The sequence below is a fragment of the Xiphophorus hellerii genome, chromosome 12 (genome assembly GCF_003331165.1).
Source record: "Xiphophorus hellerii strain 12219 chromosome 12, Xiphophorus_hellerii-4.1, whole genome shotgun sequence".
In the NCBI taxonomy this organism is placed as follows: Eukaryota; Metazoa; Chordata; class Actinopteri; order Cyprinodontiformes; family Poeciliidae; genus Xiphophorus; species Xiphophorus hellerii.
Genome location: NC_045683.1, coordinates 29,004,886 through 29,021,030, shown reverse-complemented (window position 1 = coordinate 29,021,030; position 16,145 = coordinate 29,004,886). Strand labels below are relative to the sequence as shown.

At 40.0% G+C, this 16,145-nt stretch overlaps 1 protein-coding gene across 3 annotated transcripts; it reads right to left on the bottom strand.

The window, feature by feature from the left end:
- Positions 1–1,250: 1,250 nt before the first annotated feature.
- On the bottom strand, positions 1,251–10,394 carry LOC116730146 (tumor necrosis factor receptor superfamily member 10B-like). Of its 3 annotated transcripts, XM_032579167.1 has the most exons (11): positions 10,274–10,353; positions 9,569–9,628; positions 8,181–8,319; positions 7,967–8,095; positions 7,741–7,852; positions 7,540–7,631; positions 7,271–7,372; positions 5,358–5,377; positions 5,070–5,252; positions 3,097–3,133; positions 1,251–2,469 (listed from the first exon to the last, which is right to left on the bottom strand). In XM_032579167.1, exons 1-11 carry the CDS (start codon positions 10,283–10,285, stop codon positions 2,162–2,164), a joined length of 1,194 nt encoding a protein of 397 aa, XP_032435058.1. In that variant the 5' UTR covers positions 10,286–10,353; the 3' UTR covers positions 1,251–2,161. The 3 variants fall into 3 exon arrangements, with proteins under 3 accessions (XP_032435058.1, XP_032435059.1, XP_032435060.1); XM_032579168.1 differs by lacking the exon at positions 9,569–9,628 and having other exon boundaries at positions 10,274–10,394; XM_032579169.1 differs by lacking the exon at positions 5,070–5,252 and having other exon boundaries at positions 10,274–10,354.
- Positions 10,395–16,145: the final 5,751 nt, after the last annotated feature.

Below are 16,145 nucleotides of genomic sequence, written 5' to 3'. Positions count from 1 at the left end.
GTGCGCACCGTAGGGCCGCTCTCTGAAACGACGGGCACGGGGAGCCCATCAGCATTCATTATGGTAATGTTAGAAAAAGACACTTGTCTTCAGAGTAAATGAACAGCAAGCGCAGCTCGCCGCTCAGCCCGCCGAATAAAGAATGAAGGGCAAAATGAGGCGGCGGGCAGCCGGCGCTATTGGCGGGTGAAACCGAGTCGGAGCAGCTCGCGAGGCCAGATTAATACACGGATGTAGCATTTATGACGGATTAAAGCAGGTTGACGCCAGGCCCTCCCTACAGACAAAAGGGCCGCAATAGCTTCCAGTCATAGTTTGAGAAGTTTTTCTACACTAAGAGCTCTGCGGGTCCCTACATGTCCACCTGCTGAGTCGCAGCCTGCTGCCGCCGGGCTGGACAATGCCGAACTCTGCGAAGCACGTGCAGCTGTGGAGGGTCATCTAGAGGTCACATGACGAGGAAATGCTCTGCATGTGGCCAGCGTCGCTTATGATTCTGTTCAGTGTCCATGAATTTATCAAAGGACTAGCGGGGTCTGGAACCTTTACAACCTGAAGAGTCATTTTTCCTCGCTAGCCAGCAAAATAAAACTCGTTTAGAGCTATGACTGCAACATGACTGCCTTTATATAAAATTTGGTGTCATTTTAAAGAACCACCATTTTATCTTTAAGATTTAAAGATGAAAATATGTTGTATGTAAAGGATGGCTCTTTTTCATGGGATGAAATATGACAAAGAACAAATACCCTAATCTAATGACAGAATCTAAAATCATTACTGCATTTATAAAAACGCAAAGTCTTAGTATTTAGTTTCTGGTGCAAATATCTTAGTACACTTAAATGGACAAAACATCACAAGTAACTTTCCAGCAAGGTGTAAGAGCTTGATTTAAGTCAATAGTTCCAAAAATATTGATTAAAAAAGTAGTAGGTCAACTGGTAGATTAATTCACTTAGAACAGGAAAAATGTCTTGTAAGTGAAATATTCTGCCAGTGGAACTATTGCTTTTTTGCCTAAATATATAAAAATTATAAAATATATATCGACTTAAAACAAGTTGGAATATATTATTCCTGTGATGCTTTATCTTATTTCAAGTACACTAAAATGTCTGCCAGTGGAACTAATACTTTTGTAAATTAATAAGAAGCAGACGTCACTTTTTTGGTCTAGGTAAACAAACAAGAGTTGGATTAAAGTGGCCTAAACAGGTGTGGTGTGAATGCAGAATATGACAAAGAGGAAAGGTGTTTTTGATTTCTTTCATCTTCATATCAGGATGAGTTGAAGCACAGATGAACAGAAAGTTACCAGAACTGAAACGTGCACGTAAAAAATTCGAACAATGGACTGAAGCAGATACATCCGATCAGAACCAGCTGACCAACATAACATCACTTCATAGAAAATGTGGATGAAAAATATATACATTAAACTTCAGCAAACTCCAATCAAATGTCAAACAGAACAAAATCAGAATTTATCTTCTATAATGTTTTGCTACTATTAAGAGCCCCAGAGGATAATAAATTTGATCTAAAAAAACGACATTAAATCCGAGTCTATCAAAAGCACCTCATGATTGGGAAAACATTTAATACTGGGACGAAAAAGGACGTTATAATAAATTAAACCTGTCTTCAGTGCATAAATACATGAGATCACACACATTTCAGTAAATGATCAGGGATCACTTTGAATCCTCATTCACCACGTAATATAAAAAACATGTACATGAGAAATAAAAAAAGTAACATTGACCACCCTGAAGACAATATTCTGTTTGGTCTGGAGTCTCAATCAAATGAGCAACATAAATATAAAGATATAAAAAACAACTACCAGAGAAACAGAAGTTCCTACAGATAATTTCCAGGCAGAGTACGGCTCCACCAGACTAGTGGCAGCAGCGATTAGCAACATCTGGTGGTATTGCACTCTGCTGAGCTCCTAACAGCAGCTGTAGACGGAATCAGAGACAATATTCTGAAGACAGAGATTACAGGAGCTTCTTAAAGAGACGGACGCCAGTTTCAAGGCATCAGGTGCGGCTTTGATGCAAAGTCAAATTTCTTAGAAGACATTTTTGGTATTCACATCATTTTCACAACTCACAGTAACATATAAAATAAAAAAACACTTAATATTCCTCCTTTAATTATCTCCCACAGACAAACTCTCAAGTTCATAGAAACCTTTCTGAATAGATTTCTCCATGACTGTCTCTGCTGTTCGTCTTTGGTTGAGGTCCAGTAAAGCTCTCAGCAGGTGGTTTAGACTGGCTTCTTTCCCCTTCTTCTCCACCCAGTAAGACAGCAGATAATGGATCCGGTCTTCGTGAGAAAGATGATCTTTGCTTCGGATCTCGTTATCTTCTATGCTGAGCTTACGGAAGAACCGGTTGTGGAAGTCCACGTTGAGCTCTTCAAAGAACTCAAAGCACGCCACGAGAGATTCAACACCTGGAAACAAAGGAGACGAAGCTTCAAACACCTGACGGTCAGTGTCGAATTACAGAGCTTTGAAAAAGTATTCATACTTGTTGAACTTTGACCTCATTTTGTAGTGTGTTAACCACAAATGTCTATTAAAGGGGTACTGTGCAAGAGGCCAACATTGCATTATAAGGCAGAAAGAAAATCCCTGTTTTGTTTCGTTTCCAAATGCTTCTTGGTCATAATGCAGCCAAAGAGCCTGTTGATGCATTTTCTGCACATTCCAAGGATCACACTAGAAGCACTTTGCTATCATCTAGCAGTTAAGAGTTTGAACAACATCCAATTGCTATTTTACAGTATTAAGCTGTATTTGACAGTGATAATGAACCAGAAAGGTTTTAACAAAAGCTAGTATCTTTTCATATGAAAGATTATTTATTATATCCGAGTAAAGGAAGCTGCATACATGCAAGATGCCGTTTTCTGAGATTATTTGTTTTCCTCCTCCACTTGAAACAATAATTTGTGTTGTTCCAACTTCAAAAAATCCCAATAAGCAATATTGCATTTTTGATTGCAACATAATATGTGACAAGTTATAGGGGTGTGAATATATATAAACATGAAAAGAATAGATTTTTTTTTTTTTACCATTCTTAGGAATGAGGGTGGGGAATGGCTCTTCTTCCTAAAACACACAGAGAAACAGGTTAATGTACCAAACTGATTTATTAAAAGCGTAGGTTTTTATTTATGTGAGAGACCAGATTTGATATTCTATCATTAATAAGTAACAGTGTCCTGTGAGGTCTGCTTGAAAAAAACAACAAGTCAGACTCCGAGGTTAATAACAGAGCGCCGCAGCACAAGCCAGCTGGAGCTCCGGCTGTGAGCTACAGTAGTGGAATGAGGGGATCTAGATAACTGACCCTAGTTGGAACAGATTTATGAAAAATGCTCACTACAGTAAATGAACTAGCTGGAAACAGCACAGATTAGGGCTGCAAAATGTTATTCATTTATTACTATCTTAACATGACTGTAGGCCATACCGATGAAGAAACTGCCTAGACTGCAAAGCTCTGTCCACACAGAGACTAGCATGGTGTATTCATGGAAATGATTCAGACAAAATATGTGTTTCAACAGGATGCTGCATCACAGGAAATGGTGTAGTAGGTATGCCAAGCCAATCGGTGGCGCTGTAACACTGCCACAGAACAACACAGACAGGCATCATGTTTGTTATTGTGAGTGAGGAACATGTTGGCTAGAGAGAGATGAAGCGTCAACATCGTCTAAAAAGAAGAAGAAGAAGAAAAAAAGACAATTCGCATTGCAAAATGTTTTTTTTAATCCATCTGCTTCATAAATGATTGTTGCGTGACGCAGTGGCTAGAGTGGGCATCCCGTATACCTTGATGCAGTTGTTCTGAGTTTCTGTCCTCGGTTCTTTTGCTGCATATCTTTGCCCCCTTCCTGTCAGATTACTGGCCACTAACGACAAAAAAAATCTTTAAAAGAAAAAAGATTGTTTCTGGTCTCTAAGGATGCTAAGTCCATGTGGATCCACAGCTTAAATGACTAAATCTTTTGCAGATACTTCATATGGATTTGTCCCAATAGGTTTATTTAGTTAGTTAAACCGTTATTTCATCAGGCAAAACATTAAGAATGTTAAATAAGAAAGGAGAAGAATTCTCTCTCTCTCCAACATCAACAGCCCTGCAATAAGTGATGTGTTCATTAACATACCAAACATTACCCCTCATGTTTAACCCATCTGTCCCTGCTGTCCACTGCTAGAAGGTGGTACCAGGACAAACAGGGCAGCGGACATTTGGAAGGGACTGAACATGTTTCCTTCCTGCTTCAGAAACACTCTCAAAGGTTTTTACAAGAAATGGATCAAAGGCTGACTAATGGCAACAAAAAAGGTTGGTCACTATTTTACCAGCTAAAGCTCAGGAACCCTAAAACTATGTTTTTTAACCAAGGTAGTTATTTTACATATGTTATGAATATAACTATTTACCAGAGGTTAATAAGCCATCTTCTCCTTTAATTTTCCTGTTAAGTTTATACATTTATATTTCATATTTGTACGCTGTGAGCACATGAAACTAAAGTCAGATTTCTTGTGCCACAATGAACCAATTACCTCCTTTCCTGTCTAGCCTCTCTCAAACAAAGGCTGCCTGAGCAAAAAAACAACAAAAAACGAAACAAAACAAACAAAAAACAATATGGATAAATCAAAAATATATATACATTTCTGAAATTTAATGGACTTCTATTGATTTGTTTTATGCTTGGCCAACAGATGGTGCGACTTTTTCCTGCAGCAGAATATCTGTTTCTACTGAAAAAGGTGAGTCACTATTTATGTTGGATAATTTTGTCTGTGTGTACTTCATTACATGAGGTGTTAAATTCCTAAAACATAAATCATATTTGATGCATGTCTTTTAGGCAAAAGTGGCTGAAAGTGAAAAAAGCGGCAGGTTTTAGGAGGCAGACAGTTGAGGTTTGTTTTGTAGGAAAGCGGAAGCAGAGCTGAGAAACCCAACATCAGAGCGAGAAGGCTGGGTGAAGAAGAGGTGAAGCGGAGCAGTTAATCTCACCCTCCTGTTGGGGTCTTCCCAGGGGAGCGTTTCAGCGGGGTCAGTTAGGTTGTGCTGAGAGCTGCTGGCAGAGCTGGGATTGCTTTCATACAGATTTATTGTCTCCTCCTTTCCTTGAGGTTTATATATGTTTGCATATGTGCTTGGCTTGGTGCCGTGAGGCCTGCTCACTGAAATACAACCCTGGAGATGATGAGGGGGAAGCATATTCAAATATGCACTTGAAATTTGTCAGTTTCAGGAAATATTGTTTTGTCAATATTTTGAGATCGAATCAAAGCGACTCACCTCGTTGAAACTGTTGGAATCTGAGGAGAGAGAACAGATATTAGTGTAAGGAAGCGGCCTTATTGTAGTGATGGAACCTGAACAGGAAAAATGTTCTGAGAAAAACCAGCAGCCATCTTTCATAGAGGATCAGCTGAGGACCAACATATGTTTGTTCTGTGGGATTACTGTTCATCTATGTTGAATAAACAGAAAGTATAAAGTGTGTGAGTTGCCATGGCACCGACATCGTTAGCATGAAAACACCATCACTCATCCATTATAGTCCAGTATAACCAGCTTAATGTCTGTGTGACTCAGTGTGGCTCATCCAAACTCTCAGATACCACAGATGCTTCCTCCAGTTATTAAGGAAGCCTTAAGAGGCTCACACCCAGTCTAGGAGGTATAAACAGAACTGTTTTCACTTGGGTGTTATATTCCAAGGAAGCAATATGCCTAATAATTTATGAAAAAGAACTTGTCTGTGCTGCTCTGATAATAAAACACACACTGTGGGATTAAAGGACAAACAGGTTCTGTGGCAAGTTTGAAGTCAGTGATGATTCAGTCAGATTTGGCCAGCATATCCACACTTCTTACTAAATGTAAAGAGGAACTGTTCAGACCTCAATCATATTACTATTAATATAATACTAATATTATTAGCCAGGGTCCTCTTCATTCATCTGGGCAGCAGTGGGATAATAAACATGGCGTCTTATGAGCCGGGTTGTATCCAAACATTACACTCGTCACTTATTGTTTTGAATTAAATGACAAGTGCAACATTTGGGCATTCATCCTTTGTGTAACACTGAAACAAGGAAGCGCCGGCATGCTGCTGCTGATAGACATTTTCTAGAGAAGAAATGCCTCAGGAGACTCAGGAGATTGTGTGATATGTTGAATATTCTCGTTTTATGTAGCCAAATATATCAAATGTACTTCATCCTATTTAAGTCCCATTTCACTGTGTAAATAATGCAGACATAAATGAGGCCTATTGTTGTTCAGTTCCAGTTCAAACATAGTGGTTGGGATCCTTTAGTCCCATACATGCAACAGCACAGGGGTGCTGTCATTTCTGACTTTTCATACATGAAAAATATGATTGCCATAGTTAAAATAGCATTTTACTATAAGGTGTCATTTGTAAGGTTACACTGTAAAAAATGAACAGCAATATTTTTGGTTTATTTAGCCTGCCATGGAGAAAAAAGGTGTTCATTTTTCAAAGTCATATTTTTACCATGTTTTTGACACACATATATAAATGTCAGACTTCCAAAATAACTATTTAATTCACAAACTAAATATTTTGTTTCAAAGTATATATTTATTTTCCAAGCTAAACATTTAATTACCATCCAAAATAATTAGCTCGGACCTATGCTAACTAAATATTTAGGTTGCTAGTTAAATATTGAGTTAATATACAGATTAGCTTGACAATAAGCACAAGTGGATTGTCAAAATATAAGCTAGGTTTTGCTGACCTCTATGTATAATGGTAAAAATATGACTGAAAAATGAAAACCCATTTTTTTCTGACAGGTGAAGTAAATAAATAATGCCAATTTTTTTACAGAGTAACTTTTACAAAAGGCTCCCCATGCTTCACACATATATATATTTGCTCCACATATATAGTTGCTGAAGAACTTTAGCAGATGGACATGATGAGTAGATGGCGGCGTGACAGGAGTGCAGGGACTCGTGCAGAAACCTGGTTCTGCTCCACAGAAAGGTCAGACTGCTGCAGTCATTAACCTGGAGCTATGATAAACCATCTGTACAAGCTGCTATATGGTCAACAACAGACTTACAGTCTATGGCAAAACAGAAGAGTTGTTTTACTATTATTATTTATGTATGTGAATATTATTATTTCCAAGGTTTGAATATATAAAAGACTAATTTAATCAACCTACCTGCTGTTCTCCATTTCTTCCTCCAGAGGATGAAGATAATTGTGACCAAAACAAGAAAAAGTACCACAAAAAACACAGTCAGAACTGCAGTCAGAGTAGTATCTGGTAGGAGGAAAACACAACATTAACAACATTTCTGTGAGGAGAAATGAAACATCTTGGTGTGAATCAATCTCCCTACAGTGTCGGACTATTAATAGGTGAGAAACTAGGTGGAGCGACTGTGTTTGCTACGCTGATCTGTGGGAACGTTTTGAACAGAAAACTACCTGCTTCTGGGCTGGTTTTGCCCGGCAGTTTCTTGCACTCAGTGTTGCTGGTAGATGTGCAGTTCTTCACCACCTCCTCATCACTGTTACATCTAGCATAGAGGCAGAAAAACAGGTTAGTGAATGGCAAAGACCCTAGCAACAGCATCACTGAGCGTTTCCGAGTAAAAGCTGGATGAATGAGACCACTTGTCTCCTCACCTGGAACACTTCTTGCATATTTCACATGCTTCGTCTGGATGGCAGTACCTCCCCGGCTTACACCGACACAACGTATCCTGGGTGTGAGAGCACACCCTGACTATTTCCTGATCTGAAAGCAGCATTAAACAGGCCTTGTTAAGTCAGAGCTGATGCTCAGAGCGCAGCATTGATTTTCCTCTACAGGCCTTTTAATCAATAGCACCAAACTGTCAGGAAGAATTACCTGGAGGGCACTGGGTGCACTTGATGCATTGTTTCAGTCCGTTGGCGTGCTCCGTGAACGTTCCATAGTCACACTCCTCACACGTTCCTTTCTTGCCCGTTTCAGTGCAGGGGGTTTGCACATACTGACCTGAAAGCCATAAGCAACGTCCATATTAATTTCTACCATGGTGAAGCGTTTAGCTCTGCTCAAGCGTTCAGCCTCTGTTACTTACCGGCTTCACATTTCGCGCAGCAGATGCCATTGTGCAGGTATTCTGTGTCTTTTTTGCAGGAAATAAACCGGCCCGTCTTCACGCCGTGCTGTGGGTAGGCTACCGCCAACTGGAGAACAGCTAAGGAAGCCCACAAAACCTTGGAAAACACAACATGTTCAAAAGGTTTATTCTTGTTTCAAATTTTAAGCCATGTTACAGTCGCACTGACTCATCTTTGGACGCACATTAAAAACGGAATACCCAAATAAGGCTCTAGAAAACCCTACAAGTTGAACCTTGTCCCCTGATTAACCAGGCTCAGCCCAGAATCCTTCCCCCCGCCACACCCGTCTTTCTGCCTCTGTTTACTTTGAGATCAGACAATTCTAAGGAGAAAAGGAGTGTGGGGACTTAAAGTTCATCCTCTCTGATATGCCTCAGACAAAAATATGCAACCCTGGTCTCACACACACACACACACGCACCCACCCACACACACACACACACCCCCACACACGCACACACACACCAGAGACGAATTCAAAACTATAACACCACAATCTTTAGAGAAACGCAAAGGACATTCTAGAGTTTAAATATGGATAACATTAAACTGGTTATCTGCCAATTTCCCTACAGTTACATTGCTGATATATATATATATATATATATGTATATATATATATATATATATATATAGATAAAGTCATTAAAGGACGGATGTAGGCTGAATAAAACTGCGCCACAGAGGAAAAATATCCTTTTGAAATGAGTTTTTAAAGATATGGAAATTATAGTTGAGGTAAACATAAATTTACCTCAAGTTTTTATTCAGGTTTTCTTCCACTGATTGTGGAACAACACCTTTAACTGAACCAGCTGATTAAACCAGCTAGCCTTTCTGCGTAGTCTTAATATTCTAAAACCACTGGCCCCGATTCGATCTGGTGGGATGAGGAGGGGAAAATACTTTAAAAGACTTGAAAAGGCTTAAAATCAATAGAACTGAGTAATGTAAACATCCATCTACCCATCAAATTAATTCTGTCCAAGTCCTGATTTTCTGGGACACTGTACACCTGAAATCATTCATGTAGAAATTAGAGAGTTTCGCTATTTATTCAAGCAAAAAAAAAAAAAAAAACAGGTTAATGAAAGACAACGTGCAGTAAATCGGTTTAGAAAGTTATATTTTTCACACTTCCTGATCCAGCTCGATGATGCAACACTAGCTCACACCAGGCAACTGGCCAGCCACAGCCCAGTAGGTGAGGGAGAGCGCTTCCTTCAGCCACGCCGTCACAACACATCACAGCCAACCTCGTAAAGAAACACTCAGTTGCCATGGCATCGCACCTCTCAACCAGGTTTGACCAAATAAAGCAAAGTCGTGCCTCTGTACACACCCTGGATGTCGTAACGTCAGACACTAAATCCCTGGAAGAAAAGTGCGCACGCCCACTTACCTGTAAAAAGAAAAAGCACGTGCTGAGAGCCGCGCTGATTTCAGTCAGAAGGAAAAAACAAACAGCTGAGCTGTAAAGCCAGATGTTTTAAACTATATAGACAGCAACGAACAGGAAAACTGTTTCAGAGCTTCCTCGTACCTTCACATGAATAATCACCTTCTCACTTAAAGCCAATACCAAATTTAAAATCTCCCTTCCACTCCAAAACAACAACAGAAAGTTAAATTAAATTAAATAACAGTAACTGTGCGCAGCTCCCCTGTTTTCTATGAGCGGACAGGGTATGAATGAGGGGCCTACTTGTTGAATTTCACACCTGAGTAAAGACGGAGAGGACAAGCCCTGGCATATACACGCGAGAGGGCTCAGCTAAAACTTTTATTACCCATAAAAATACATTTCTAATAAACCCACTCTGAACAGGGCCTAGTTTCACGTCGACACTGAGACTTAAAAGCGTTGTTAATAAGCTTTAACACAGCCGTCACTGTTTAAACCCACGCCGGCTCTAATTAAAAACGCTACAGCGTTGATTAAACCAACTTTAATGACCGGCGGCAGAAAGAAAGTAAATATCTGCCTCAAACCAACGGTAGCCAGAGTTTAGGGTTGTGACATTAAAAATGGAAAATACAAACTTACCTTAGTGCTCATGTTTTCTTCAAAGTCGTAACAACTCACTTAAAGACACTTCTAGACACGTCCAACTTCTAACGCCGTCTGACTCCTCTGGCTCTGCCTCAGGTGATAGTTGTCGTGTTTGACGTCATTGTAGGGCGGGGCAGCAGCCCGGAAACATTTCAGCCGGCTTGGTTTCGACACTCCGTGAGTTACTTTACATGAAGAACCATTATGTTTTCTGCAAAAAAAAAAAAAAAAAGTGACAGACATCCACAACCCTACAATTTATGTTGAAATGAAACTTATTGTTTTTAAGCCAGCTATCTTTGTCTAAATTATTATTATTATTTTTTTTTATCAGTCCAACCTGCTGGACTGTCTGAAGGTCCATGACGGTGGGCATAAGCATTGTCAATAGAAGTACTTTACTTCTACTTTACCGTGATCTAACAACCTATTGTAAGCATTGGTTTAATAAGCTTTAAAAAAAAGTGTTTTTTCTTCCTACATGTGTTATTTTGTAATTATTTATTTGTACAAATATTCTAATTTCACTCTTTAAAAGACACAAATTTGCACTAATCCTATATATTTTTTCCAATACAACAATTTTTACCAAATACTTTTTTTTATTCCTACAGGATATAAACTCTGGACAGGTCACCAGACCAGACAGTTTCTGGACTGACCTGTGTGCTATTTTGGGTGAAATGTCCAAAAGCTTCAAACTGCTATCAGATACATTTGCCCTCAGGTGGCAGTCAATGAAAAAGTGTCCCGTCACTGTGATATATTGCCACAAAGGCTCATTTGCAGAGGAAGACCATTTTTAATCAATACTCTCCGCTGCTCCATGCAGACATGGAAGATCTCAATGTATTATGCAGGAGGGAAGATGCATGTCAATAGTCATCTGGGCATGAGATCCTCTCAGGTGATTCGACAGGCAGGGAGTGTGGTCTGGGGTCACATGGGTCCACCTTGCAGATGCTTCTGGGTGTAGCAGATGTTGTGTATACTCAATTTTAAGATATCAATAAAAACGTCCATCCTGGATGGTGTCTGTCAGAAGGTTTTTATGAAGCTGCCATTTTCCAGACGCTTTAAGAACCTTTATCCGGAATGATCTGCGATTGCCGTAGTAAGACAACCAATTCCTGAACATATTTATTCAAAAAAGATGGTGAACGCACTCCACCCCAGCCCTACCTTACATATTTTCTCAAGGAACTGAAAATCAGTAACCTTTTTCTGTGATTGAAAGTTGAATCTGCATCTTTGTTCATTACATCCATGACATTTTTTGTTGTGCCTCAGAAGATTAGAAAGTGGACTTTTCAGCAGGAGCTCTTGCAGCTCATGGAGGGTTGTACACTGCAAAAACTCAAAATCTGACCAAGTATTTTTAATCCAGTTTCTAGTTCAAATGTCTTACTACAATTGAAGATAAAAAATATCTTTTTCCAGTAAGTTTTCAGTAAGAAATGGGATCTTATGTCAAGTCAATAATTCCTTGCAATGGATTAAAAACGTACAAGTTACAATATAGTTATAACTTATGACATGGCATTTTTCCGATGTTATGAGTGAAATTATCTCAGTGGCTCTAATACTTTATTGCAAACATTCTTGACATTTTAATTCTTATAGAAGATACTCAACACTATTGCCATAATGATATAATACAACATCATCAGCAAATAAAATAAATGCTAGCAACATAGATACATTAAATACATTTATGTAGTGTAAAAAAACAGTTTAGGGCCCAGCACTGACCCCCGACCCCTCAGTAAATCAGAAATCACATGATCTATTTGAACATATTGATGCCTTTGATCCAGGTGCAGTTTTTAATCCAAGAATATGCCACTCCTCTTCCATCACAGTTTATTCAACAGCAATTCATGATCCGTTCATATTTAAAAGATCACTGAGATTACTAGGCCTTTAAGCAAACACCATGTCATGACGTAATGACTTTATGAGCTTCTGATCGATCGAGTCACAACGTCTGAATTCACTGCAGGCATTTTTGCAAATTCATTGTAAGGGAACGCCTCAAACCATATTGCTTCCTTGTGTGACATCATTAAAACTATGAGAAAGTACCAGACAGAAAACCAGTTTTGGTTCATTCGAGATTACATCATGCAGCTGTAATCTTGAGAAATTACATCGAGAGAGTTTTACAGAACTGTATTTAATTTAACGTGTTTCCATTAAGCAAGTTTATTTGTGAAATGTCAAATTGTGCAACTATACGGTCAATGAAAACGCAGCTACTGTGAAACTTATGGAAGGATCCCCAAAACGTCGGGCCTATAAGGTCAAGGAATTGTACTTGAGAAAGTTCAACAACAAATCGCAGAAAAATGCTCATCATTCATGAAGAATTGTTTGCTACAGAGTGATAAAAGAAAAAACGACGTCACGTGTCCTTTACAGTTTTATTTAACAGTCAGCAGAGTTCAACAGAGCTTGTGTTTGCAGGTTTGCTGTTATCTATTAAGCGGTTGTCTGCAGAGCGTGGATATGCAGAGCGTCAGGAAGTAATGGGCTGCGGTGACAAGAACATGTTGGTGAGGGCTGAAATAAAACCGTTCCTGCCTACCAATCATGGCAACCTCAGCTCTGGCCGAGATGGTTGGACAGTTCTGAGTGGTTGAGGTCATGCTGCGGGCTCAAAGATTGCTCTCATAGCTGAGGAACTCTTGGGTCCACGGGCTACCGGGCACATGTAACGGACGGCGTGCAGCCCTCACTCACCGCCGTCCTCTTCTACATCTTACAGCCTGTTTTCATTCGCCCAATCACTCAGAGTTTGCCGCTGCTGTGGATTTCTGCTCTGTTTACCCCCGCAACTCTCTCTGAACGTGTGCTTTTTGATGATAAGGCCGGCGAAGGGGCTGAGACCAAACCTCCGAGCTACTTTCTCCAAGATAAGACACGAATTTTTGAATTTACATTGCCGAGTTCTTCCGTTGGGTCCGCAGCGAGATCGGCGCCGACGATACGGAGAAAATGTGTGGGGGGGGGGGTTTCTGAGCAACTGAGAGGACAGTTTTCTTCAGGGGCACATTAATTCACACTAACTCATCTACGAGTTATCAATCAATCAAGAAAATTGCTATACATACAGATAGTTACATACGTACAGAGGCATGCACAGGCAGTCTGGGGTCAGGAGCTTATTTGGGGAAAAAAGGCACCTTCTGCCTTAGTGGTTTGAGATGTATTACAGCCACAGCTTGAACATCAGGTATGTTAAATAAATATCTGACGTCTGATGTTTAATAATGTCAAGTCAGGGAACAAAAATCAACTCGAAACAAGGATGGACTTTGAATGTAATTTGTGAAATTCTTAGGAATAATAAAGCGACAAAATAACTTTAGATTGATGAAGATAAGAACTCACTGTCATCACTGTCATCCTTTTAGCTGAACTCTCAGCTGAAGTTGAAACTTACATTACCCTTCTTTTTTTTTATATATACACACTAAGCACCTTGTGTTTGTCTTGAATACATCGGTCTGCAGTTTTATTGCAAAAGTAGGCTGCCTCAGGGGAAGATCTACAGAGAAGAAGGGATGAGGATGTGGCTACTGTCCCCCAGAATTTTATGTCTTTAAAAATCAAACTTCTTCTTTGTCCAGAAGCCTCTTATAGCCTTCGAATTCAATATTAATTCACACAAAAAGTAGAATGATAAGAATAGTCTTATGTTCCTTAAAAACTTACTTGTGGCCCCGCTCTGCCCCCCTCATTGCAACTGGACCTGAGGAACACCAGCATGTTCCTTATCAAGACGGTGAAAGTTATCAAATGATAAGACCTTGAAACCGTAACCGTTGACGACGATAAGCCTAAAGTCTGGGAGAAGTCTCCTTCTGTTTCAGGCCGTGGACCTTTGGAAGGAAAAACATATCAGCATGTTTGGCACATTTTTCTGCATCCATTTTCTTTCTTTTTTTTTTTTTTTTTTTTTACTTTAGTGGTCTTTATTTGACAGAAAAGTGGGCTGTGAGAGGGGACAAAGGTCAATGGGCCGGGGCTTGAACCCGTGACGGCCTCATTGAAGACCGAGGCCTAAAGGAAGAAGTACAAAAAGGAAGAAAGGAAGGAAAGAAAGAAAAAAGAAGGAAAGAAAGGAAAGAATGAAAGGACGGGCAGATGGACGGATGGACAGACAGGTGGACGGATTTCCAATCAGAAACAAACTTCTTGGTGGAATGAAAAAAAAAATCAATTCTAAATCCACCAAGTTTCTGCCCCCGTGTGTCCTTCATTTCTTCCGATCCCTCATCTGCCTGGATGTTTTTATTTTACCACCCGACTGCCTGTTTCACAACACTCAATATGGAGTTAGCTGAAATCACGACCGTTTCCTCTGATGTTTTTCAAGCATTTTAAGCAACTCTACAAGCGGAGCTGCTAATTAAACCGGCTCTGTGCCTGCGACCGAACGCTCTCCACCAGCGACGCTTCACCGGAGGCCGCCGCGTCAAAAGGGACTTTTGAAGGAAAGTATCAAAGTTGGTGCAGCGTGGGTTTATGACTCATTTTCTGTCTTTAAGAGAACCTGTCATGAATAATTCGTAGACATGTTTTTTTTTTGTCTCCCTACGGACCATACTAAGTGAGACTTTCAAGTGTTCCTTAGGACAAAAACGATGTTTTGTCTCACACACACTACTAAAGACTCATAAACACACACACAACATTGCGCATATGCACAATCAAAATGTCACACGCATACAATTTTCCTCTCACACACAAAAGACTAAGATTGCGCATATACACTATTAAAATATCACACACGCGTGTGTGAAAACGTTATTTACGGTAATATTAAAATGATTTAAAATATTGAATATGACGTAAACGTTTAATAGAGGATAGTGTGTCTCGTGTAATAGCATGAATTACCCATTTTTTTGGGTCACGAGGCGTTTGTTTACATTTGTTTGACAGGAGTGTTTGGTTCGGAAATTGACGGTCCCCAAGTGAACCTCCGAGCGCTTGAGGAACGGCTGGCCGGAATTAGCGTTCATAAATCGGATCCACCTTTGAGCTAAACGCCGCGTGCTCCGCCGAGCGCGAATATCCAGCATCCAACTTGAAAACAACTTCACTGCGAAAAGTACGCAATGAAAACACCGGAATAAAGTTTGTTTTGTTCTGCGCGAGACGTAAACGTCATACGCAGTGACGTTGGTTAAAAAGCTCTGCGCCTCTTCTGTGACGTCTCTCACACAGAAAAATACAAACCTCGTCCCCATTCATTCATTCATTCATTCATTCATTCATTCATTCATTCATTCATTCATTCAGCCTAGTGTCAGTTCTCTCTCTCACACACACGCATGCGCGCGCACACGCATCCATTTTCGACCTATCATTCAGAATAGTGTCTGTATGCTTTGTGTGTGTTTGTGATATTTTAGTAGTGTATATGCGCAATTTTAGTATTTTGTGTGTGTGTGTATGAGTCTTTAGTAGTGTGTGTGGGGTGTGTGTGTGTGTGTGTGTGAGACAAAACATAGTTTTTGTCCTAAACAGCCTCCCATATGTTCCTGAAGCTTCAGGTTCCATGAACTGGATGGCCTGTTTGACTTTCACACAGGAGCCGTGAGTTTAACAAGCTTTTTTTTTTTTTTTTTTTTTAAATGAAAGCTCTCATCTCCAAATCATGAAGACTTTAGAGTCTCCATGACTTACCGGTGAATGAATTCCACACATTCGCTGGTGTGGTGTGAATGTGGTACATTCCACACCAGCGTCTTCACTCCTGTGTGATTCTCACACCAACAGTCATGTTTACATGCATTCTTCCTGCCATGAGTTGGTTGTTGGTAGCAGTGAGGATAGACGCGGTGGACCCAGGTTG

Excerpts from the sequence above, each read along its gene's own strand:
- LOC116730146 (XM_032579167.1), bottom strand. Across the intron at positions 8,320-9,568 it reads CTGACGTTACGACATCCAGG|GTTTTGTGGGCTTCCTTAGC; the intron begins GTGTGTACAGAG and ends GTGTTTTCCAAG. Across the intron at positions 2,470-3,096 it reads CACCCTCATTCCTAAGAATG|GTGTTGAATCTCTCGTGGCG; the intron begins GTAAAAAAAAAA and ends CTTTGTTTCCAG.